Consider the following 27860-nt stretch of genomic DNA (forward strand, 5'->3'; position numbering starts at 1 on the left):
ATCCAGCCATCCTGTCGATGTCCATACTGCTGTTGAATTCATGTGGCTCCATCAGGCTGTGCATTGAAAGCAGGCCCTCAGTGATTCACAGTCCTCTGGTGTCCACTTTCTAAACAACCAGGTGGTTGTAGGCTGTCTCAGTACACAGGGTTTGTAAGAAGGCCTTAGGTAAACCAGGTTATGATCTGATTTGCCAAGCGGTGGAAAGGCTAAAACACTATAGGCCTCCTTGACATTAACATAGTAGAAGTCAAGTGTCTTATTGTGCCTTGTGGGACAGTCAACATACTGAGAAAGGCTCGACAAGTGGGGGCTGATGTTCACTTGATTGAAGTTCCCTAATATGGTAATGAGTATGTCCGGGTGTCGGGTCTGCAATCTCGTGACAGTCTCCTGGATGACATCACACACGACTACAGGCTCCGCTCAAGGAGGAATATAAACAATAATGATGACGATGTTTATCGTCGGTACATAATAAGGTCTCAATCCAACCACCAGCAGCTCAATATCCCAACAACAGATCTTATCTTTCAAAGTTATGTGACCTGGATTACACCATCTATTGTTCACCAGCAGAGCAAGACCTCCACCTTTGATCTTCCCACTCGCCTTCGGGTCTCTATCTGCTCATACCCTAATGAAGCCGGATAGATCCACACAGGAGTCCGGGATGTTGTCCGTCAGCCACATGAGGACCTCAGTAAAACATATGAGACTGCACTCATGGTAGACCCGCTGGTTCTTCATGAGGGCCTCCAACTCCTCACTTGTTAGGGAATGAGTTGACGTTCCCCATAAGGATGGATGGCAGAAACGGCTTGTATCTCCACCTCCAGGCCCTTAGCCTGGCATTCGGCACGGCAACCACGGAACGGCTTCTTCAGCTCAGACGGAATAGGGTGTTTTATTCCATAAGATGTCCGTCGCTGCATAAGGAGTTCATCCCTCCTATACGCGACTCTACACATACTGTGTAAAATACTACACAACAACAACAACCAACGCACAAAACACACTAAAACACTAAACAAGACTCAGAGCTACAAGGACTTGCTGCCTCTCAGTTTGGTGCATGCTCAGACCGAGACCATTCACATACAGACCTGCGCATCTTTGGAATGTGGCAGGAAACCAGTATATCCAGAGAAAACCCACAAGATTACAAGGAGAGCAAACAAATTCTGTACAGACAGCACTCGAGGTCAGGTTTGAACCCAGACTTCTGGCACTGTATGGCCACAACTTCTGCTGTGCCACTATGCCTCCCCCTCTCACCTTCCATCTAATAAAATATTCTATTTGACTCTTCACTGGAGCATTTCAAACAATGTTTTACACCATAAGATAAAAGAAGATTTAGGGGTGAGATCATGTCCATCAGGTGAGTGAAACAAAAAATGATTTTGGGGTGAGATCATGTCCACCAGAGGATTATTTCAATTTTGGGATGATCGGGTGGTCAGAACTAGAGTGTAAGTATTTTATAGGCAATCACATGAGTTATGATTTTTCAAAGAGATAACAAAGAGAAAGAAGCTTTTGACAAAATCTCACTTGAAAGACTGGTGCAAAAGGTTGGAGCTATGGACCAGGGCAAGTTGAAAAATGTAATCCAAAATTACTATATCTGCTATAGAACTACTATATCGACTATATAACAATAGAATTACAATACCCACTCGATAACTGATATATCTCATCGAGAGCTCCTGCAATTTATTTTCCATTTTTCCACTGTCCTTGTATTTATAAAATCTCTATGGATTATACTTAATCTCATCTACCAGAGCTCTACCGCGTCCCCTTTTTAGCCTCCTGATTTCCTTCTTGTCTAACCTTCCCTATAACCTATAATCTCCAGGCATATCTCAGATTTACCCTAGCTGCCTATACTTAACCCAAGCCTTCTTTTTTATGACCAGACCCTCAATTTTTCATCATCTAGGTTTATTACTCATACCTCCCTTATCCTTCACTCAAACAAGACCATGCACATCTTGAACTCTCATTATCACACTTTTAAACGTTTTCCATTTTCCAGAGTTTTCCACGTTATCCACTGTGTCCAGAAACAACCAACTCCAATCAACTTTTTCAAGTTCCTGTCTAATACCATTAAAGTTGGCCTTGCCCCAATTTAGAACTTTAACTTGTGGACCAACATGCCCTGAGCCATATCTATTTAAAGCTAATAGAATTGTGGTTGCTGGTCCTAAAATGTTTCCCAAATAACATATCAGTCACTTGCCTTGTTCCATTTCCTAAAAATTGCTGTTTCCCCTATAGGGTCCTCCACATATTGCCAGTGGGAACTTTCATGAACACACTTGACAATTTCCAGCTCATCTACACCCTACATACGATGGCAGTCTTAATTTATATTACAAAAATTAAAATCCCCTACAATGATGACCTTAGTTTTGCAGCTGTCTGCCATCTTATAGAGCAAATAACACATACCCAGAGTAACGATCCAACAGGTTTAGTGACACACAATAAAGTTACAAAGCATGTTGGCATAACCGTGTCCGGATCACAGCTGGCGGCTTGTGCTAGGATTTGTTAATTAGAGTAGTGCCAGCATGATGAAAACCCAGACTGGAGTATAGATAATAGTGGTGTGTGTTAGTATTGGTTAACATGTAAGTAGAGCAGATTTAATCTTTCCTCTTAAGAAAATAACGTAACTATGAATATATACGTGAGTACGACTAATATATATATGTTAAACATGGTCCCCGTATCTGAGGGCAGGTTTCCAAATACGACCCGCACGTGTTCGGTATAAGCTCGCATCTCCATCCTTCACCGGCGAAAGCTGAGCGACTGGGGGCTGATGGAACACCGGAGATCCTTGAGACGGGTGGGGTGAAGCTGGGGTACCGAACATGGCGAGAAGGCAGGATACATGATAGGCTCGGACTCTGTGGTTGGACGTTGGGCCGGGGAAGAACGTGCATCAGTCATTCAGTTAGACAGTCCTGGAACATCTGGATAGGGGATCATGTGGTTCCTTCAATGGTAGGAGGTGCTGACGGTTTCGCCGGTAGGTGCCTCCATTCCAATCGATCATGTACGAACGTGGTTCTGGTGCAGGGCTGCGGATTGAACCAAGGCGACCGTGGCCCTTGTCAGTCTGGAGTCATACAACTTGGCGACTTGCCAGAGGCTTGAGAGGCCTGCTTGTTTTGTCGTAAGTGTTTCTGTATCTCGTGCTTGTTCTGAAGCTGTGCTTGAATTACTGATGGCTTGCGAGTTTGTGGATTCAGTAGTCGCTTGGGTACGGGCAGCGTGGTACAGGTCTGCCTTGACATGAGACATTGGGAAAGAGACCCTAGCACTGTCGTGGGCAATGTTTCTTCTTGAGCAAGTCCAGGTAGACATCGGATTTTACCAACTGTAACCTTTCCATCACCTGTTTGGCACTCTGGACCGCTCGCTCGGCTACTCGTTCGTTGGAAGGAACTCAGAACTGCTGGTAATGTGACGAAAGTCCCATCGCTGGGCAAATTTTTTGCAACACTGGCTGGTGAACTGGCTTCCTTTGTCAGACAGACGTTTTGAGGGCGCCCCGTGAGCTGAAAATTGGCGCGCTAGTGTTTGAACCACTACCGCTGAAGTGGGGCTGGGAAGCAAGTTAATCCCAAACCAGCCCGAGTATATGTCAACAAGAACCAGGTATTGCTTACCACGACATTCGAAAATGTCAGTTGCCGCTATGGACCATGGCAAAATAGGAACTGGGTGGGAGAGAAGAGGCTGCTTGGGTTGATGAGGGCCCCAGGGTGTTGCAGATCGCGCAACCTCCCGTATGAACTCGGCCATACCAGGTCATAAGAACAAGCTCTTAACTCAAAGAATGGTTGACTCGATACCGAGATTGCCCCATGGACAGTCAAAGTATTTGTCCCGGAAGGCAGTTGGGATGGCCAACTTGTGTTTCTTGACGATCACACCGTCTTGGAGCACAAGCTCATCGCGCACCGTGAAGTACGGGCGAATAGCAACTGGTACCCTGTGCTGCTTATCCGGCCTGCCATGCCGGGTGATCGTGGACAGGGACTGTAGGGTGTCATCGACTGCTGTCTGCACAGCCAGGTCGTCCAGGCATTCAGTGGGAAGGTAGGACACCATCATCACAATGTAGGTGTCGTTGTCTGACGGTTGTTGCTCGCCGGTCTTGTGTGGGGCTCTGGACAGAGCGTCGGCTGGGTTCATATCTTTGCCTGGTTTGTAAACTAGTTTAATATTGTACCTCTGAAGCTGCATCATCATCCGCTGCAGTCGGGCAGGAGCAGCATGGATCGGTTTGTTCATGATGCTGATTAGTGGCTGGTGGTCTGTTTCAACAGTTACAGTCTGTCCAAAAATAAAGTATTTGAATTTCTCGCAGGAGAATACCCCACTGCCTGTAGTTCCTTCTCGATTTAAGCATAGCGTTATTCAGTCTCGGACATTGTGCGAGAGGCATATGCAGTAGGTCTGCTGTCACCCTCACTGGTAATCTGGAGACAGGCAGCACCAAATCCGCACTGGGAGACATTGCAGGTTAGCATTACCAGCAGCTTCACATCGAAATAAACCAGTCAGGGCACAGGACAGCTGCTGTTTTAGGGTGTCAAACGCTCTCTGGTGTTGTGTATACCAGGACCTGGTTGTGTTCTTGTGTGTTAGCTGCTGCAGCGGGGCTGACAATTCGCTGAAGTTTGGAAGGAACTTACCCAGGAAGTTCACCATGCGCAGGTATCTCTGTAGACTGGTTATGTCTGTGGGAGCCAACAGTTCGTTGATGGCAATGTTCTTGAAAGGATCTGGTTTGAGTCTAATCACGAGTGAAAACGTGTCCCACGTTCTTCACTTCCTTGACACGAAGTCTGCACTTTAAAGAGTTGAGCTTGAGTTTGATGTCCTTGGCATGATCAGTTATTTCTTTAAATTGGCGTCATGCTCTGACATATCACAGCCAGCAACGAGTATATCATCGATAATAATGGCACAAGGATAACCTGTAAACAGCTTGCGCTGGAAAACTTCACTAGCGGAGTTGATGCCAAAGGGCATTCGGAGAAACTTGTAGCAGCTGAAAAGTGTGCCAAAAGTGGTTAGTTCAGACGATTTGTGGTCTAACGGGATATGGCAGAATGAGTTTTTTGCATCGAAAATGGGGAACACAGTCGCTTTGCCCAGGTGTGCAGCTTCCTCTTCTACTGTGCGCATTGGATAATGCGGATGCTTGATTGCAGTATTCAAATCTCTGGGGTTTATACAGATTCGTATTTAACCTTTGTTATTTTTGGTAGCCACTGCCATGGTTGAGACCCAGTCCGACGGGTCGGTTACTGCTACGATGAAGCCCAGTGATTCCATTCTTTGAAGTTCGTTCTGTACGTGGTCGCACATGGCATGCAGAATTCTATGAAAGGCGTGAACAATAGAATACTTGTGGGGTAGTTTGGCGAGTTTGTTGTCAAAACTTTCCTTGTACTGAGAGAGAAACTGTTCAGCTGGGAAAAGTTGGTGGACCTCTTCTCCAAAGCTTACCAATCTCAAGTCTTGGCAGGCACCGATGCCAAGAAAGGTTGTCACTTTTCCTGGGACAATGAAGAAGCTCAGCTTGTGCACGCGTGTTGCTAGCCGATACTGCAGGTCAACCCTTCCAACTGGGTGAAACTCTCCGCCTCCGAGGGGAAGTAACGAAGCTTTGTTGTTCACAACAGCTTCTTCATTTCTGACCCTGGAGGACTCAGATAAGAACATGACATTTCAACGAGCTCCATTGTCGATTTTTGCTACAGCTGTGGTATTGTTGATTCGACAAACTACCTCGGGATTGTGAAGTTTACATGAAGTTTCAGACAGAGAATGTACGTTTAGAATGGAAATGTCAGGTTCGGATGGATTCCCACAGGGAAACGGTACAGCTTGATCTCGATCGGTTGTGCTGTGGGAACAATTGTGCTGGAGCAGGTGCACTGACTGCTTGGGTTCTGTAAAATCTCTGCTGGCATGATACCGCCGAATAAAGTGATTTCTTCCTGTACAGTAGTGGCAAACTTTCCTGTTGGCAGGGCATTGCGCGCGGACAGCTGAGTATGAACCACCACAATTATTACATTTATCAAGGAACCTGCCACGCTGCTGCACTTCTGGTGGCAGGTGTTGAGCACGGTAGACCAGGTTGGCAGCATTCACGTGGTATGAGGAATGTGGAACCGGTCCTGTGAGGCAGGCACGAGAGTAGGTAATTTCAGCAATGAGACAGACATTCTCTGCTCCGATGACAGTTAGATCAGCATCCCATAGTAGTTCATTTCTCACTTTATCGTTCAATAGACAATAGATAATAGACGATAGGTGCAGGTAGGCCATTCGGCCCTTTGATCCAGCACCGCCATTCAATGTCATCATGGCTAATCCCTAATCAGTACCTTGGCCTTGCCTTCTCCCCATATCTGCTGACCGCTATCTTTAAGAGCCCTATCTAGCTCTCTCTTGAAAGTATCTAGAGAACTGGCCTCTATCTGAGGCAGAGAATTCCACAGACTCACAACTCTCTGTATGAAAAAATGTTTCCTCGTCTCCATTCTAAATGGCTTACCCCATATTCTTAAACTGTGGCCCCAGGTTTTGGACTCCCCCAACATTGGGAACATGTTTCCTGCCTCTTGCATGTCCAAACCCATAATAATCTTATATGTTTCAATGAGATCACCTCTCATCCTCCTAAACTCCAGAGTATACAGGCCCAGCCTGTATACTCTGGGCCTGTATGGTCTATAGTCTAAGACCATCCTGGTGGGGGATGGAGGTATAGAGTGACTGGACATCCATGGTGAAGATGAGGGGGTGAGGGCCCAGAGAATGGAATGCGCGGAGACGACGGAGAGTGTCTGAGGTGGTTTGAATATTTTGATGAATTTCTTAATATGATTGCATAAATAAATTTGATCGTGGTTTAATTGAAGTCGTACTTATGTATACTCATGTCTTCTCAATTCTAGGACCACCAAATTTAAATTCTACCTTCATTGAGGATCCAGCACAGACATCTGGCCACAGTATGCCAGGTAATTTGATCATAATAAGGCCATCTTATTCTTGAAGTGGATGAAATAATAAAATAAGTAGAAATTGCTTCGACTGGCAATAATGTTGGTTAGTAGTGAACTCAGAATTAAGGTGCGAACAGCAGAGGAAAAATGAGGAAAATAGTGGTTATGATCAGCTTCCATGATCTGCTGCATGATCTACAATTGCATGAGCAATATAAGATGATCTGAGTTGAAAAGGCATTTAAGAGGTCCTTTTAGAAATTCAGAGACCTGGAGACAGAACGTTTTCACTGCACACATAACTGCTATCACTTCACATATCACTTCACGTCACATATACCAGTATGATTAGTTATTTTTCGCTTCACAGTTTTGCAGTGACTAACTGTGTTGCATTCATGTCTCACTTTTAGTTTAGTTTAGTTTAATTATGTGTAGTAATACAGCATGGAAACAGGCCCTTCGGCCCACCAAGCCTGCGTCGACCAACGACCACCTGTATCCTACACACTGGGGGCAATGTACAGAAGCCAATTAACCTACAGACCTGCACATCTTTGGAATGTGGCAGGAAACCAGAGGTTCCAGAGAAATTCGGAGCAATGTTTTCAAACAATGTTTTACACCACAAGATAAAAGAAGATGACCAATAATTGAGGCCTATCTTAAAGCATGTGAGTGGAACAGAGAGATAACAAAGATAAATTTAATTTTCGAAGAGGTTAAAAGTTTATTGATGTAAACAGTGCAGTTGAGTGGTTACGTGAAGAAGGCCGTCATCTCACTTGGCGCGTCATACTTCAAAGTAGCGGTGAGTAATCCCAGAAACAAGTAGTTGAGCATGAACATAGTAAGATTTTGAGAAGTGGAATTACCATATGACCTTGATAATATGAGGGTGGGAGTAGTGGGCACGTAATCGCTCATCGTAACTCCTCATAAAATCAAGATCAAACTTCAAACTGGTAAGTTCTCATTTAATCTTACTATTTTACTTCGGAGTCACGTGAGTGACTACGTGAAGATTTCAAAGCTCTGATTTCACGCCGGAACCGAATCCATGCGTAACACACTGCATGAAGTGACCATGGATGAGTGAAAAAAGATTCATGCATTCAGACATGACTTGGTTTATTATGCTGATGCTTGATCATCCAATGAAAATAATAGGACCCCTTTCATTCAGAGGAAACTATTAACAGAGTCAAAAAATTTAGTTGGCAAATACCCCCGATTTGGCAACGGGTTGTATTAAAAGTTTGTATAGTATGACCATCCTGCAGCTACTAGGATGTGGTCCAAAGGAAACGTACAAAATCCTGATGTGGTAGCAGCCCCGGTGGAGTGCGTGTTAAAATATTAGTATTGACTCCCGCTGCATTCGCAAACTCCCATTTTACCACCTGAAGATGGTAGAACGAAACTTCTTATGAAATTTATATATATATCTTTCTTCCACAAAACATTGTTTCGTTTGGAGCCTTTAAGGCTCTAAGTGATCTAGACGTAATGTAGCAATGTTACAAAATTTTGAGATTTAAAAAATCAAGTCTGCAATTTATCCCATCAGATAAAGCATAACAATAAGTTTAATTTGACACCTAATTCACTTTCATATCTCAAGTAATAATAAAGTTATGGCCATTTTCATACTCGGAAATTAGCATCTTGTTCCCTATTGATTTTCTATGGACATAACAAAAAAGCTGTGATCGTGGAGAGTCAAAAGCACATAACCTTCTTAAAAATTAAGAGAACTGAATGAAATTTTCAGTTATCATAGATTGAACCATTCTGAAACAAATATAAAATAATCTAACTTGGATGACCTGAAATTAAAGCATATAATTAGTTAGTTACCCAATTGTAGCTAATTTCAAACTTCAATTTACTAGATCTAAACATCTATCCATTTCTTAATAAATGATTAACATTTTTAAATAGCCCAAGTGTCCAAATAATATTCACAAATAATTCACAATAAAACATGATTTTTAAATCTCATTTACATCAATTTATAGGCCAAATGGAAGGAATTTAGTGTTCAATTGCTGTAAATTAAAGTCAATTTAAATCGGCTTTCTAGTGGGTTCCTGTGAACGTGCTGGTTTAGAACGTTCACATTGCGCTGGATTTGTGCCCTCAAATGCCCAGAAAAATACTGCGGGATATAAAGAGCCCAAAATGAGCTACTCGCTATAGAAAACGTTATATACAGGGTTCTTAAGAAGCCCCATTTAATGTAAAAATAAGGTACATACCTTTAATTGTTTGCTTTATAAAACCCTGGGGCTGCGAGAGGTTGCGAGTTTAGAGAGTGATTTTTAAACTACTCTAACTATTTTACAAGGCCATAAAAACTAATAATACCTTTTGCGACGAGGTCTTTCAGCGATTTTCCGTTAATGATTTACTAGGCTGAACATTTTCGATTGCAACAGCCTAGTAAAAATCGCTTTTTAAACCCGCCCCCTCTAAACAGCGCCAAAATCACACACAAGGGGTGGGGCAGATGTTCAGCCACGATTCAGGTAGGTTTTGTAACATACCTACGTATTGTTGTGAATGTGTGACCACACATTCCCGAAGGTCCATCGGGTATGCCATGAAACTGTATGTACCTCAGGCCTGGTTAGCTCTGGTTTATTAAATCAAAACATAATATATTATGTTATTAACATATGTAACTACCCTGTCCAGTCGTAATTTATGTCGTGACTGGACCCGTTGCACTGAGGCCAGTGCCATGAGGATTATTACCTTTTGAGAGCCGGCTTGAGATAAGGATGTAACTGGAGCCCCCTGCTGAAGTAATGTTAACATTACGTCATGTCCCATACTCCCATGTTACTGGGCCTGGGAGAACTTGTGTTAAGATATCCTATATAATTCTGGATATCAGAGGGTGAGGTCCGACAGAATGGGTTCCACTTGCTGCAGCAAATATGATGAGAAGCACGTTTGCACCGTTTAATGGCACTGTAACTGAGTATTGTCAAAGACTCATATGAAACGAACTCTAGGACATCAGTTATTCGTGCTGTATAGCATGTAACATGGGTATTCAGCTAAAACCGTTTCCCATCTGCTGAAGTGGAGATGTCCTGCCTCTTTTTGCTGCTATCCTGTATTCTGCAGTGAGCAATCCACGGATTTGTCTGACAACCCGCGGCGCAGGAAATCGTCTCGGAGTCTTCAAGTCAATGACTTGATGTATCATGCAGACGCTGGTTTCCCGAGTCACATGCTGTATCAGCAAATTTTATGCTTTGAATAACCATATAGGTTCTATATAATTCCCTATATTAGCGGGAACCATGGCTGCGTATATCAGTCAGGCAGATTGAGGCCTGATGCGGTGTCTTGCTGGATAAATTGCGAAACCTCACTGATGAGGCAGAATGGAGAAAACACGCATGCAATAATTCCTCCACCAAGTGACGATAATGTACGTTTTGCCACTGTATGCCACATGATTTGAGGCTGGTAAATAAGCCTGTATGTAAATATATCGATGTTCCATCGAGCCAAAATGACATTAAATACTTTGTAGTCCAACATCCATCCTGTGTTTCATAGATTTCACATGAGACAGTAGTTTCAAAATAAGATTAGGTAAATATCACAGGATATTTAAACTTCATAGCACCCATGTGACTAACATATGCCACCCCCATAGTGTATCAACTTGGAGTTGAGCATGTAGATTGTGCACATTCTTACAATAACCTTTAACGTATAGAATGCACCGAGTTATAGGTAGTTGATACCAATTACTGAAAATTGGTAACTTATGCAACCCGCATCTGCCTCCGTAACTGGAGATGGCACACCATACTTCTCATATTTGACCACTAGCATCAATTTGTAATACTAAGTATACCCGACCAAAAATACTGGAGCAATGCTGAATACTGCCACCATTGTGATTTCGGTAGCTTCAGCTGAGAATAGCATAGGTTTATTTGTAATTACCTATAGTACTAGAGAGGTTAATTCTTTGCATGTTTTAACTTCAGTTAATGCAAAGCCCAATTTGTACCGCTGATACACAGCTGCTACATTGTCAACTACATCTTGATGAATAAAAAGCTGCTTAATAATCAACGAGGTTATTCCAGGCTTCTGTTAATTACATCTCTTGCTCCAAGGCGGAATCCCTTGTTAGTTGATTGTTAAATGTTAATCCCTATAATAAGTAGTTCTGATTGGTATCAACTTTAAATTTAACTGGATGGGTGGGACCGGGATTCTTCAAATATAGTTTGGGCCTATAACAGTTCATTCTTAGCAAAATCCAGCGTTTAACATCATTCCAGATAAATGATAACTAATGTTCTTGAGCTCTGAGCAGCCCAAGCTCCGTTTGGAAATTTGGTAAATAAACCTGGGAACTGTAGTTAGCCTATTTTGCAATGCTTTAACTGTTATTATAGCCCCATCCAGGTAAATTTCAAATATCTCTGGCGATTCCAGTGGTCGATAATTCCCTATTTTCTCTTTCCCGCCTTACGTAAAAAGTGGGATAATATTAGCTACCCTCCAATCCACAGGAACTGATCCTGAATCTATAGAACATTGGAAAATGATCACTAATTGGTCCACAATTTCTAGAGCCACTCTCTTTACGTACCCTGGGATGCAGACCATCAGGCCCTGGGGATTTATCAGCCTTCAGTCCCATCAGTCTACCCAACACCATTTCCTGCCTAATCAGGATTTCCTTCAGTTCCTCCGTCACCCCAGATCCTCTGGCCACTAGTACATCAGGAAGATTGTTTGTGTCCTCCTCAGTGAAGCCAAATCCAAAGTACCTGTTCAACTCATCTGCCATTTCCTTGTTCCCCATAATAAATTCATCTTTTTCAGTCTTCAAGGGTCCAACTTTGGTCTTAACTAATTTTTTCCTCTTCACATACCTAAAGAAGCTTTTACTATCCTCCTTTATATTCTTGGCTAGCTTACCTACGTACCTCATCTTTTCTCCCCGTATTGTCTTTTTAGTTATCATCTGTTGCCCTCTAAACATTACCCAATCCTCTTGCTTCTGGCTCATCTTTGCTACTTAGAACTTCTTCTATATTATTTTCATACTGTCCCTCACATCCCTTGTCAGCCACGGTCACCCCTTACTCCCCTTGGAATCTTTCTTCCTCTTTGGAATGTACTGATCCTGCACCTTCTGTATTATTCCCAGAAATACCTACCAATATCTTTCCAGTCAACTTTACCCAGATTCTCCCTCATGGCCCCATAGTCCTCTTTATTCAACTGTAACACTGAAACCTCCGATTTACCCTTTTCCCTCTACAATTGTAAACAACCATATTATGGTCACTACGTCCTTTAGGCTCTTAAATCTTAAGTTCCTTTATCAAATCCGGTTCATTACACAACACTAAATCCAGAATTGCCTTCTCTCTGGTAGGCTCAAATACAAGCTGCTCTAAGAATCCATCATGGAGGCTCTCCACAAACTCCCTTTCTTGGGTCCAGTACCAACCTGATTTTCCCATTCTACCTGCATGTTGAAATCTCCCATAACATCCGTAGCATTACCTTTACTAAATGCAAATTTTAACTCATGATTCTACTTGCAACCTATATCCAGGCTACTGTTTGGCGGCCTGTAGATAAGCCCCATTAGGGTATTTTTACCCTTACAATTCCTTAGGTCTATCTATACTGGCTCCACATCTCCTGTTTCAATGCCACCCTTTGCACGGGACTGAATTTCATTCCTCACCAACAGAGCTACCCCACCCCCTCTGCCCACTTGTCTGTCTTTTCGATAGGAGGTATACCTTTGAATATTCAGTTCCCAGCCCTGGCCCTCTTGCAGCCATGTCTCTATAATCCCCACAACATCATACTTGCCAATTTCTAACTGAGCCTCAAGCTCGTCCACTTTATTTCTTATACTTTGCGCATTCATATACAACACTTTGACCTCGGTATTCACCTACCCTCTCGCACTGCTCGCAATTTGACCTGACCTTATTTTCTTATCCCTTCTCGAACTTTCCTTCCCATTAATTCAGGAGTCTTTTGCAAATTTTCCTGTACTCACTTTCCCTTCAACTCCATCTTTATACTCCCAATTTGTCAATCCCTCCCCCCCACTATTTAGTTTAAACCCACACGTGTAGCACTAGCAAACCTGCCTGCCAGAACGTCAATCCCCCTCCAGTTAAGGTGTAACCCATCCTTTTGTACAGGTCACCCCTACCCCAGAAGAGATCCCAGCGGTCTATAAATCTAAATCCTGGTCCCTGCATCAGCCCCTCAGCCACACATTCAGATCCCCTATCTCCCAGTTCCTGTCCTCACTAGCACGAGGTACTGGAAGCAATCCAGAGATAACCACCTTAGAAGTCCTGCTTTTCAGCCTTCTTCCCAGCTCTCTGAACTGATGTTGCAGAACCTCGTTCCTCTTCTTCCCATGTTGTTTGTGCCTGTTCACCTTCCCTCGTGAGGATGTTCTGAATTTGGTTTGTAACATCTTGAACCCTGGCACCTTGAAGATGCCACAAACCCTCAAGATGCCACTCACCAATCTGTCACGGACAAGCTCATCACACAGATCTCCGAAACGGCACCGACTGGCAGTGTGCTTTATGGTACTTAAGTAAACCTCGATTGGCTCGCCAGGTAGCTGATTTCTTTGAAAAGAAAAGTTGCGCTCCATCATTATATTAGTCCGAAGTTCACACAATTGTCTGAACTTGTTCATCAGACAAACCGGATCATTAATAGACTGCAGGGGTGATTTCCGTGTCGTTGTCATCCAATACAGTCGGGGCATAGTTGAACCATTCAGCTCGTTGAATTGCTTCTGAACCCGCGACGTTGAGAAGTACAGCAGCTATAAGATCGGGAGGCGCTCCAAGATGGGCAGCCCGAATGTAGACTTTAAAATCTTTTTATAAATATTCCAATGCTCACTAAGGTCGGCATCGAAGACGAGGGGGTCAGGCTTCTTAAATGTATGAGCCATAAAGAAGGTGGGGAAAAAAATACTGGGGAAATAAAACAAAAGAAAACCCGATAGACTAGGCATAGAGTTCAAGAAGGAACTCCAGATGTTGGAAAATCGAAGGTACACAAAAATGCTGGAGAAACTCAGCGGGTGCAGCAGCATCTATGGAGCAAAGGAAATAGGCAATGTTTTGGGCCGAAACACTTCTTCAGACTGACTAGGCATAGAATTGGTCCGGAAACTCTGACACCATGTAGAGCAAATACACATGCACAGTAACGATCCAACAAGTTTATTGACATACATTACAGTTACACAGCATGTTGGCATTGTAGCGGCAGATTTTTATATTGTTCAAGAGATTACTCCCTCTAGCCACTTAAGAGACTACATGGCTTTAGGAGAATGTCGTAATACGCATGTGAGCTCTCCGAGAGACCACCAGAGCTGCTCAACAGATAAATCTTCATAACACAGTTTTTTGATTAATAGTTTCTTTATTGTTGAAGAAAAACAATAAGATATTCATCCGACTTTCTTCTTTGACTCGTACACTTTAATCTTCGTCAAACTCCAGCATATCGCTTTAAACATTAGAAAACCCCTCGTGCTCGGCAAATTCTACATGGTCGAAGGATGTTCCTTCTGCCATGTAGCTCCAAGCTAAACTAAAACTAAGCTTCTGCGCAAGAAACCCAGCGCCAAACACGACATTGACTACTTAATAAATCCCACCCACATAATTATGGATCGACTAAAATTTAAAGACAAATGCCATAATTAATGACTCACAAAATAAGCGAAATGGCCACTACGTACCGGCCCCTAATTGTTCCGAGTATGTAACGAGACAATTATTAATAAACATAAAAAAAGTAGCCATGAAGGCTTAACATATACCAAAAGCAAAAAAATAGCATGCACTTATATCCGCATTCAGAATTCTTCATCAACTCTTCCATGTTCACCTGCGGCCAGGATCATGAAGTTCCAGTACAAGGAGGAATATCTCTTTGAGAAGCAGCGCTCGGAGGGCGAGAAGATCCACAAGAAGTATCCAGACTGCGTCCCGCCACCCCATCTACAATCCATGGCTCCACTCACCTCCCCATCCGGCTGTGTCAGCTGCGCCTGTCTGTCCGAGAAGATCACAGAGCTGGACGGAAGAATCTGCACTCTGTACCAGATCCAGGAAGCTGAACAACTCCTAGACAGCATCACCTTCGGTCCAGCACATACTGACACAACCTATGCCCGTGAGCCTGCTCCTTGTCCTGCTGCTGATGCCCTTCTTCCGGTCACTGCCCCTGATAACTCCTGGCGATGGCTTGGGGCTAGACCTAAAGCCCTGGTCAGCTCCACTACATCCCATCAAGAGCGCTGGTCTCTGGTCAGTGCTCGCGGCAGGAGGAGGCGGCATTTCTCTCATGCTCCTCCGCACTTCTCTCATGCACCACCTCACTATAACAGGCAGTTGGAGAACAAATATGACATCCTCGACCAGCATGACTTCACTCCTCTGGCTGCGAAGTCCCTGCCGCCTTCTCCACTTCCCCTGTCGTCCCGTGGGTCCCACAGCTCACTGTCACCTCCGATTACTCCACCACCAATACCTCAGCATTACTCCCGCCTCAGGTCTCGTCGCTCCACGCCGATATTTACACCAGCCCCGCGGCGGGCTTCTGCCCACCTCACTGTCCGCCCTTCTCTATCCACTCCATCACCATGGGTGAAATCTTCTCCACCATCCACGCCCCCTTCAACCATACTTATCATTGGAGATTCAATTGTAAGGAACGTTAAGAGGAATTCCAATTAGCAAGGGGCAACAGACAAGGATGCTCATTATCACCGCTGTTATTTGCTCTGGTAATTGAACCTTTAGCCGAAATAATTAGATCACATCCGAATATCCACGGTTATAATACAAAATATTCAAATAACAAAATATCCTTATATGCAGACGATGTACTACTGTACATCACAAAACCCCAAACTAGTATACCAAACATATTAAACCTAATCGAGGAGTTTGGATCTTTCTCAGGATACAGAATAAATTGGAATAAAAGCGAAATTATGTCGATAAAACCGAAAGACTCAACACACCTCTCAAAATTCCCTTTTAAAATAGCCACAGAAAAATTTAAATATTTGGGAATCGAAATCACTAGAAAATATCAAGCTATGTACAACGCTAATTATAGTCCCCTACTTAAGAAATTAAATACTTTAATGAAATTCTGGAAAATGCTTCCGATGTCTTAAATAGGCCGAATAAATGCTATAAAAATGATCTTTTTACCACAAATTCCATACCTATTTCAATCAATCCCTATATATCTACCAAAAAGGTTTTTTAAAAAACTGGACTCAGACATTACAAATTTTATATGGGGCTATAAATCCCACAGAATACAAAGAACTCACTTGAGCAAACCTAAAGAATTGGGTGGTTTAGCACTTCCTAACTTTTTGTACTATTACTGGGCAGTAAATATTAAACATATGATTCACCTGCTGGACAATTCTGCCCAGCAGGTGGATTGGATTATAATGGAGCGAGAGGACTGCTCCCCTTGTAATATTGGAGCGATCCTCTTCTCACCAATGAACTTGAATAACACAAATTATAATAAAAATCCAATTATACACAGTACAATTAAAACCTGGAAACAAATAAAACATACCCTAAAATTAAAAATCTATCTTTGTTATCTCCAATAGCTAATAATCCATCATTTAAACCCTCTATTATAGATAAATCATTTACACAATGGGACAGAATGGGAATTAAAACGCTCGGAGATTTGTACGAAAATGGAAAATTATTATCATTCCAACAATTACAAATAAAATATAATCTGAGAAATAACCATTACTTTAAATATCTTCAAATATCTGACTACCTGAAAAAATATACAGAAGATTATCATAATATGCCGCCAGATTTACTGGATGAAGCAATGAAGACAAAGGCTGAATCAGCAAACTTAATATCATACTTGTATAACATTATTTTAAATATAGAAATACCTTCAACCGACGGTATTCGAAGAGACTGGGAACAAGAACTAGCTATAAAAATTTCAAAAGAGAGGTGGGATAAACATTTACAATATGTGCATAAATGCTCGATTAACGTTAGACACACTCTAATACAATTCAAAATCTTATACAGATTATACTATTCAAAAACCAAAATAAGTAAACTTTTTCCTAACGTTTCACCTATTTGTGATAAATGCCGATCTCAAGCCGATCTACCATAGCGCACTCCTTTGTTTTTTGTATAAAAATTCAAAAATTTTGGACTGACAGTTTTGAAATCTTTACAAAATTATTAAAAATAAAACTGATACCTAAACCTGAATGGATTATCTTTGGAACAATGGAAGGTAGCCCTGAACTAAATGTGTTTCAAAAGAATCTATTTAATTATGGATTAATAATTAGAAAAAAGCTTATACTTAAATTCTGGAAAAACGCTCCTATACCAACATTAAATATGTGGATTTCAAATATGTTTGAAACATTACACCTGGAAGATATGAGACTCCTCCTTGCAGGCAAATCAGACCACTTCCAAAAGATGTGGTCTGCATTTATCGACTTACTACAAGAATAAGGTGCATCAGTACTTCAAAAAATAGATGGTGTCAGGATCTGGTAAGGGGAGAGGAAAGATATGAAGTTGGTATATCCCTTTTGCGCGGTTTTTATAATAGAGCTTTGGTTCTTTTATTTTTATTTTTTCCTTTTTCCTCCTTTTTTTTCTAGGGTCTATTTCTTAATTCTTTTCTCTAACCAATGAGTCCCTGTGTTTATTTCTCATTGATCACTCTTTTACACAAACACAACCTTCTTTCTCTCACTTTCTCTACTTTCTTTATCTATATCTTTCCTTAAAGCTTAAAAACCGAAGGGGTACAATAAATGTAATAAGATATATCTGGCTTGTACTATTGTAATATACTTTACTTCTAATCAATAAAAATATTAAAAAGAAAAAAAAAAAGGAAATCAGCGGCGACTTTTTGCTTTCCTGGTGCTAAAGTGATTGATCTCCTGAACAAAATTCCCAGCACCCCCTTGCCCGTGACATCATCGTCCATGTCGACTGCAACATCTTTCCCAGCCAGAGCTCTGAAATACTAAAACGGGAATTTCAGCAGTCTCCTTGACTCCCTCATGGTAAACGGATTTTTATCTCCGGGCCCATACCTCCGCTCCGTGGCATGGACTGTTTTAGCTGCACTCTGAGCCTCCACACCTGGCTGCAGTCCACTTGTGCACTCCGCAACGTAGCTTTTATTGACAATTTTAATAGAAAGATTTAACGAGAACTTACCGTTTGATCTTTATTTTATGAGAAGTTGAAGTGAGGGACTACGTGAAGAGCCCATCAGCCTGCATGCGCGTCAATCTTCAGAGCAACTGTATGAAACCACATACCACTTGCACGAACTTAAACTATAGAAAGATTAATAACCCTTGACTTACCGAATGATCTTTATGAGAATCAGGGTTGGGAGTGGAAGGCATGTAGTCCCTCACTTCAACTTCTCATAAATAAAGATCAAACTTCAAACGGTAAGTTCTCTAATCTTTCTATTTTATATCGAAGTCACGTGAGTGACTACGTGAAGCCTTCGAAGCTCTGTGGTTTTATGCAGTAAACCAATCTGTGTGTGAAACACTTAAACAGATATATACCATAAATGGTAGAAAATCCATGGGCTATTAACAACATGATGCTAACTTACATACATGTCCATTGCCCTTAATCGGACCACAGTCCCAATTGGCTTTGAGTTAGACAATAACTCATGCAACACTGTTCAGAATTCTATCTGCAACCATCCAGACATGTTTAACGCAATTTATAACTTCTGAAAGTGCACTATGAGAGCCTCCTGCTGTTGCAAGAAGATGATCAAAGGGGAAGATCCATTCTATTGCCTGCTAATGAACTACCGCTTACACTCTATTCATGTTGGGATAGTCTGCACCAGCAATTTCTTGTGAAACTATTGAATAACAAGGAAGAAAAACTATCCTGCATCTCATAGGTACTAGTAAGCTGAGTGTACCTGTATACACAATAAACACCCCCAATCTCCAATCTGGTAGGTATGCTGTCAACTCCAAATTGTACCCAGGCGTGCCCGTTTAGCTTTATGAGATAATTCCCATAACACGCTTAACCTCATGTCATATATGACCCAGAGATCCAGCCGGAGATTGAGTAAAGGCTGTGTTCTTTGTGCTGAAATTCGTTGCTAACAGCATAATTCACTTAAAAGATACTGCTCCACATTAGGAATACAGTAGATGAATATCTGCATACTAATTTTTACTGATACACATTCCACACTACTATGAGTTTAGGCTTCATAGTGTTCATATAAAAGACACCTTGCATTACGTTAGTCAACAGTGGGTGAATAATCAATCATTTATTGTCCCACTTATAGTACTAGAGAGAATGCCAAAGCAGCACGAGCAGTGTCAATTCTGCAATGACATAATCGCTTCTCTAAGCCCAAACTGAAAGAAGCTCTGCTGCACAAACCTCTGCTGCTTCTGTTTAAAAGTAGCTCACATGTGTCTCTTCACAAACTTCCCATACAACCGTGCAGAGCTAGCTGCACGAGAAATAGGCTGAACTCATGACTTCGAGTAAGTAGGAGCTTCTTTCAGCCACCTTTTACAATGGACGCCCTGAATGAGTAGGCCAAATTGACACTATTAAAATTCATGTTGCCTCATCTTTAATATCGTAAGAGGCATCTACTGATAAAACCCCTGAGTCTTATCAGTTACAAAAGCATGTCGTCTATAAACTCCATGACACATTGCCCTTTTGATCTGAGTAGGGCAGCATTAACTTTAGAATCTTTGTAAATAGCCTCGGCCTGAAGCCAACCCCTAGGTAGAGCCTAGAATTTCCACCACTGGCTTTGTCATCAAAATAAAAAAACACCAGATATATCTGTGCCTCTTGTGAATAGATATGGAAAAGTATGCATCTTCAAGATCGATTGAGGCCCTAAATCCTCTGAATTAGCTAAATTGCTGAATGAGAATTGTCCATCTTAAACTGGCTAACCAAACACATGATCAGACTAGCCACATCCTAACCTGAATTGGCATGTTCCACTTTTCTTCAACCTTGAGAAAATATTAGAAATATACCCCTCTTGATCTTGGGCAGACTACTCATCTTTTGTGAGATCTCTGTTTCCACTTGGATAGCCATAGTTTCCTCTGTTGACCATAAGGACGGAAATTTTGGCTTCTCTTGCCGCAGAGGAATAATCAACCAGAAACTGAATCATATAATCAGTTGTGATTTGTAAACTGGAAAAATTCCGGAGGTTATCTGTCCCCACCTGTTTGTCAAACCCCAACTTAAATATCAACAGCAGCTCTCATGTGACTAATGTAATAACATTTGCATACTCAAACCACAGTCAGAGTCACACTCAGAGTGGAAAATATCATAATGCAACCCTGAACCAGGAATTGCTGCCGCAGTCGTCTGTCTGGAATGACCTATCTCAGTCGCCAGAGAGCAGAACACATTCTCTTCACCAAGGTGAGCGTGATGGCCCTGGGCCTAACAAAGGCCTCTGGCTAGGTCTGAATTGAGTAGGCCTGGCGTTCCACCCAGCCTCAGAGCAGCGATTCCTGCCATTAGTTTATATATTGGGGTGATATGCCTACCGGGATACTGGAGCCCTACCCACATAGGATGGTTCTACCACCCCCGCAGCTCCCTAAAATTCTCCTTGCAAATCTTAAACTTGCTAACATAAGTCCTCTCCGAAGAGGTACATTGCAGGCTGCAAGTTACTGGCCCTGCATAAATGAGCAAGTATTACCTCAGGCCTTATAGCATTTTGCTAAGGCAATTTAGCTCCAACTGTGTATTACATAGGAGTGCTAAAGCATCTTCTGCACTATCGAGAGTTCAACCCATCTACTGCCCTTGCAAAGGCCGAAATGACATCAGTTAATAGCCTTTGGATACGCTGACATTTTAATTCTTGCCCACATATCCCAAATGGCGAGATTGACTTTTGGAACATCCAAAGTCTGGCAGTTCATCTGGACTGGTATATTTCCTCCAGCAGATCTCCTACCCCCGAAGGGATAGCAAAATATGTGACAAGAGCCGGAACTCCCTCATATGATTAAACTGCAGCATATCCCCCATAAGTTCAGGGGATTCAAATTCCTTGTCGATATCCCCATAGTTGGAGTTACTTATGTAATAATCTCCAGTTCTCCCCTCTACTGAGCGGGAGATAAAATAACGCAACCCTGAATCAGGTGTTGCTTCTCCTCTTCTGAGCGGGGGACATTGTAAAGCAAACCTGAGCCAGGTATTGCTTCCCCTCTTCGGAGCGGGAGATATATAACGCAACCCTGAGCCAGGTGTTGCTTCCACAAGCATCTGACTGGAGCATCCTGTAAGTGTCTCCTGAGCCAGGAACACAATTCTATTATACACTCACTGGACAGGTCGCGCCTGCTAATGACTCTGAGTCCGGGCTTGCTCCCTTCTGGAGCCTCAGCGGAGTAGAGGGGAGGAATATAACGCAACCCTGAGCCAGGTGTTGCTTCCATCAGGCATCTGGCTAGCTCCCTTTTTGAACCGCCTGCTCCCTTGGAGCCCGAAAACTGCTCCCTCTCGGAGCCTCAATGACAGTAGCTGCACCGGCCAAGCCGTTAGCGTACTGAATCCGGCTGCCTGCTCCCTCTTGGTAACATAATGATGATAGCTGCACCGGCCGAGCCGTCAGCCTATTGAATGCGGCTTCCTGCTCCTTTTTAAGTTTGCCCTCTACAACATCCGATCACCAATAAAGCCCCTCTGGTCAATGACTTCATCACAGCTGAGGTCACTGGTGCATACCCGAAACAAGCTACAGACTCTATATTCATGTCTCTCTCTTGTGCATTACAACTACCTTTGAGAACTTTAGCTATGTTTTGTATTTCTTCAAGATCTTTGTTAGCTAAAATCACTCTCTCACATTTTCCTTGTATGTCTTTACATACATCGCCAGGAACTTTACGAATATCGTCAGTTACTTTGTTGAAAACCTACAGGTTATTCAAAATTTTTTTTACCACGTTTCTCAAGGGAAGTGGTAGCTTGTGGGAAGTTTGCAAAATTGGAAGCAATAAATAGATTTTGGAGAAGACTGAATCAGCGGGCATAGGCACAAATGAATGAACGCCCGAGGGTGGCGCTCCCGGTTTCGCCCCGGTGGTGGAGGTTTTCTTGTAATTTATAATATGTTAACACGTTAATAATAACATTAATATTAACATGTTAACATAGACAACGTCATTGTAATCACGGTACAACTAGAGAAAATAGTAAAACAGCAAAAAAAGGCTGATTTAGGCACTCGATTGTGAAAAAGGCATTATCTTGGTGAGATCATCAAAAAAGGCATGTAAAGGCACATGGCATTTATGGCAAAATCCTGGCTGTACAGATAACAAATTGGATTTTTTATGTCTCACAGAAGCCTGGCAACCACAGAATGACTTTCTACAGCTAAACTCAGCAGCTCTACTGGGGTTTGTTTACATGCAAACCCCGTTCTTCGGGCAGGGAAGGCGGTCTCACACTGATCTATCGCGAGAGCATAAAACTAACATCACTCTCTACCTGATCAGTCTTCCTTTGAACAGCTGGCTGTTAAGGTCTGTGGACCTACACCCACCGTTATTGTTGTTCTGCGCAGACCACCCAAGCCATCAAATATGTTTATCTCTGAACTATCCACAGTTTTAATCACTCTTAGTGCAATATCTCCTAATATTATCCTATCCTAATGGGGGATTTTAATGTTCATTTCGATAACATTGAAAATATTTTTACTAAAGATTTTAAAGAAATGTTAGTTTGCTTCGACCTAATACAATATGTCAATTTTACAACCCACACCAAGGGCCATATCCTTGACCTAGTTTGTTGCTGCGGCAATACACCATGTAACATCGCCTCTGCTGAACTACCCATATCAGACCATAAAGCTGTATTTTTCAACACCAACCTACCACTCAGTAAATCAAGGGTACATCGCATCATGTCATACCGCAACATCAGACATGTTAACCTAGAAGATCTCAGCAGCTTAATTACCTCGAACCCAGTTCCTGTTCCAACCCCTTCACTCTCGGATCTAATGGACTACTACAACAACACTTTATCTTCTGCACTTGATAGTCCAGGAAATTATAGGCCAGTTCACGGAGAGCACCACATCATTGGTAGGGAAGCTATTGGAGAAGATTAGGTATATCTGAAGAAGGGTTTCAACCTGAAATTTCACCTATCCAGATTGGAAGGGAATGGGCTAATAAGGGACAGTCAGCTTGACTTTGTCTGCGGCAGGTCATGTGTTATGGACTTGATTGAGTTTTTTGAGGAGGTGACAAAGGTGATTGATAAGGGTAGGGCAGTGGATGTCGTCTACATGGATTTTAGTCAGGCATTTGATAAAGTCCTCCACGGTAGGCTGATCCAGAAGATTAGGATGTACGGGGTTAATGGTGATCACTGAGTTTTTTCAAACCAAAATCCCTTCTACTATAAATAATGAAAAGTAAATTTCTCCCTGTTATGATATTCACATTTTGATTTTGAGCTTTTGATGTGTAAGTCATATACTGATTTTTTTTAATTTCTGCTTGTTAGACTTTGGAGATCTCCATGATTTCAGTGCAGATTCATTAGATGCAAGTGAAGGTAATTATATCTTGATATCAAAAATAAATAAATACATTATGGAAACATTATTAGTTATAGTTTTCAGTTCAACATGAAAATACACTCCAGCATGTGTATTAGGGATGGTGGAAGGCCACTCGGTATTTAAGTCTGCACCACCATTTAATTAGAACATGGTTGATCTTATTGTAACCTCATCTTTCATTTATAGCCAACTTCAGTAGCTTTACAGCCACTTGCTTATCAAGAAGCTTTGCACTCTTTGACACTCTGATGGACACAAGCCTTTATCATAAGAACCTGCCCAATCCAGATGTTAATCTACCAAATGTTTGATCTGCTTCTACCATATTAGCACATTCCTTAAATAAGATTATTATTGCCCATATTTCTCCAGATCTAGACTTATATTGCCTATATAACTGGTATAATCACTACTACATTCATTTCCAATCGTAATTTTGTAATTACTTGGTGTATCTCCTTACTAAGATATTGTTAATCATGCACTAGGAATACCCAGCTCACGATGCAGTGCACTTCAGATTGTTTTGATCTCTTACATTTACATAATATACTTCATTTTGATTTTTATGAATGAATGGTCAACCTCATTTTTTCACATTATATTCCATTTATCAGATCTTTGTACAATCTTTCTCGCATCCTTGTGCCCTCTTCATAGCTTATTTTCCTACATATTTTTATGTCATCAACAAATTTAGCATTCACATTACTTTTATCCAACTAATTAATACGCTTGGTCTCACTGATGTAGAGCAGCCGACACCTAGATCAATAGATGAGGTTGGAGGAGGTGCAGGTGAACCTCTGCCTCACCTGGAAAGACTGCTTGGGTCATTGGATGGAGTCAAGGGGGGAGGTAAAGCGACAAATGTAGCATTACCTGTGGTTGCAAGGGAAAGTAGCGGGGGAGGGGGTGGTTTGGGTGGGAAGGGCGCCAACTCTCAAAACACCTCCTCCTACTTATCCTTGGACCATGACCTCTCAGACGAGCACCAGGCCTTTATCTCAAACATTATCATGGGCTTCATCACTTCCGGCTCCCTGCCCTCCCAAGCCTCCAACCTTATCGTTCCCCAGCCCCGCACAGCCCGATTTTACCTTCTCCCCAAAATCCACAAACCTGACTGTCCTGGCAGACTCATTGTTTCTGCTTGTTCATGTCCCAGCAAACTTATCTCCAAATACCTCGACTCCATCCTATTCTCCCTGGTTAAATCCCTCCCTAACTATGTCCAAGCCACCTCACACGCTCTTCGTATCCTCCATGACTTCCGTTTTCTAGGCCCCCACTCCCTCATCTTCACTATGGATGTCCAGTCAATCTACACCTCCATCCTCCATCAGGAGGGTCTGAAAGCACTCCGTTTCTTCCTCGACCGCAGAACCAACCAATCCCCGTCTACAAATACTCTTCTCCGCCTAGCGGAGCTGGTCTTTACCCTCACCAACCTTTCCTTTGACTCCCATTTCCTCCAAATCCAAGGTGTAGCTATGGGCATGCGCATAGGCCCCAGCTATGCCTGACTTGTTGTAGGGTACGTCGAACAATCCTTGTTTGAGGTGTACCGTGGCCCTATCCCTGAACTCTACCTCCGCTACATTGACGACTGCATTGGTGCAACCTCCTGGCATGTTGGCCTTCATAACAAGAGGAGTTGAGTATAGGAGCAAAGAGGTCCTTCTGCAGTTGTACAGGGTCCTAATGAGACCACACCTGGAGCATTGTGTGCCGTTTTGGTCTCCAAATTTGAGGAAGGACATTCTTGTTATTGAAGGAGTACATCGTAGGTTCACAAGGTTAATTCCCAGGATGGTGGAACTGTTATATGCTGAGAGAATGGAGCGGCTGGGCTTGTATACTCTGGGATTTAGGATGAAAGACAATCTTATTGAAACATATAAGATTATTAAGGGTTTGGACGCGCTAGAGGCAGAAAACATGTTCCCAATGTAGGGGGAGTCCAGAACCAGGGACCACAGTTTAAGAATAAGAGGTAAGCCATTTAGAACGGAGTTGAGGCAACACTTTTTCACACAGAGAGTTGTGAGTGTGGAATTTTCTGCCTCAGAGGATGGTGAAGGCCGGTTCTCTGGATACTTTCAAAAGATAGGGCTCTTAAAGCTAGTGGAGTCAGGGAATATGGGGAGAAGGCAGGAACGGGATAGTGATTGTGGATGAGCAGCCATGGTCACATTGAATGGCGGTGCTGGCTCAAAGGATCCAATGGCCTACTCCTGCACCTATTGTCTATTGTCTATTGAAGCTAGAGGCTGTCATGTGAACATGAATCAAGTTTATATTATGTCATTGAGGATGAAGATGCTCTGCAGCCACTTTCACCTTTTGATGTATAATTGTTTCGTCATTAATAACAAGATTTGGCAGGGTTGTGTTTGATCTGATCTATTTGTAGTGAGGTCACTTAACATTGTCTATTCCCTTGCATTTTGGTGAAGATGTTGTAGCTTCACCACGTTGGTACTTCTTTAATTCTTGAAAGATCTGGCTCAGAATCATAGGCTCATCGAGGCAAGAGTGCATTTGAAAAGGGAATATATTATCATAGTATAATGAAAAAAGAACACAATATGACTCTTAACACAGTATTATTGCATTTATTGGTGATGTAATATGAACTTTAATATTGTCTTTGTCTTTCAATTACAGTATGTGACATGAGTGCAGATTCACTTGAAATGACTGCTGACTCACTAGACCAGCCACAATTTTCTAGCTGTAAGTACAGCTTTGGTTTTGCTCGTTTGTATTATTTTGTTCCAGTGACCAGACATAAAATGAACATCTTTAGTTAAATAAAAAGAAAATGTTAGTAATACTCATCAGATCAGGCACATCGGTAAGAAGAGAAACAGAGTTAATATATCAGGTTGGAGGCCCGTCATCAAATTTCCCAAATTTTCTGTTCGTTTTTGATTTTGTTTCACCTGCAGTTTTTTTTAAACTTTCAAGTTTTAGTGCAACAAAGACAAGTCCTCAATATCATAACAATATCCTGTCAGGCAATTGCAGAATTATAATACATTGCGCACATATCATCATCAAAGCATTTAATGATACGGGAAATATCACTCAAGAACTTTGATCTTCTAAGGACAAATTTTGAGGGTAATTTAGTCTGAGCAGTACCTTCCCTTTTATTTTGTGCGCGTAAACTGCATAAGAATTGTTTTGCATATTTTGAAGTGTTTGCACTATTAAATGAACACGCCATCTATTGAGAAACTAAACTGCACTTCCTGACAAGTTCCAGGCTGTTGCTGTTGTATTATATGCTTCATCATTACATTTGGAGCATATTTCTGGCTCACTGATAGAAAATGATGAAAACCTTTGACCATAGCTTTTTACACAAGGATCAAACTGTGCAGCAAGCCTGAAACTTTTTTTGATTTAAATGACCACCTCAGGGATCTTCACTGAAGTAATACTTCATACTGGTTTCAATTGGCCTAATTCGTGATGCAGGGGACCCATCAGCACTTGTGTGTCCATAACCTCCTCCATTCACCGTGGGTCACCAGAAGTTTCCGTTCAGGTTTCCTAAGTGGGATAGGGGCATAATATGGCATTTGGGAAAAATACGCCCATTTCATGAATCAGAATTAAATGACATTTGATTTCTAAACACGCATGGTTTAGTTTTAGAATTGATGAGCTCTAATCAGTAAATTAATTAAATTTAACCTCTAAGTGGTTGAAATATAAAGAACATGTGCAGAAGACATGGTTCTGTTAACAGGTCTAAACTTTAGGAACTCATCATCCTTATTTTATGTGTTTTCTCTGTTAGTTTCCCAAGAAGTTAAATAGTCTCCCAAGTGTTTTCTCAGACTCAGCTCACAGCAGACTTAATACCACCTAAGGAACTCTTAACCTTCTCAACATCAGAATGTATGTGTGAAATAAAAACTGATAATTTTGTACTGATTGATTTAATTCTTTGAAGAGCAAGTTTGTTAATTAAGAGATTGAGAAGGCTAGGGCTCTACCCACTCAAATTATGTGGCTTGACAGATATGT

At 42.0% G+C, this 27860-nt stretch overlaps 1 protein-coding gene across 5 annotated transcripts in view; it reads left to right on the forward strand.

Moving 5' to 3' along the window:
- The window catches only part of LOC129715783 (uncharacterized), a 337613-nt gene that overhangs the window by 219310 nt on the left and 90443 nt on the right, over positions 1-27860 (forward strand). For all 5 annotated transcript variants that reach the window (XM_055665662.1, XM_055665654.1, XM_055665638.1 and 2 more), the window contains 3 exons: positions 7005-7070; positions 23759-23809; positions 26487-26555. In XM_055665662.1, the coding sequence (XP_055521637.1) occupies positions 7005-7070; positions 23759-23809; positions 26487-26555 (186 nt within the window). The remainder of the gene's footprint in view (positions 1-7004; positions 7071-23758; positions 23810-26486; positions 26556-27860) is intronic.

Source organism: Leucoraja erinacea, chromosome 2, assembly GCF_028641065.1.
Source record: "Leucoraja erinacea ecotype New England chromosome 2, Leri_hhj_1, whole genome shotgun sequence".
Lineage (NCBI taxonomy): Eukaryota > Metazoa > Chordata > Chondrichthyes > Rajiformes > Rajidae > Leucoraja > Leucoraja erinaceus.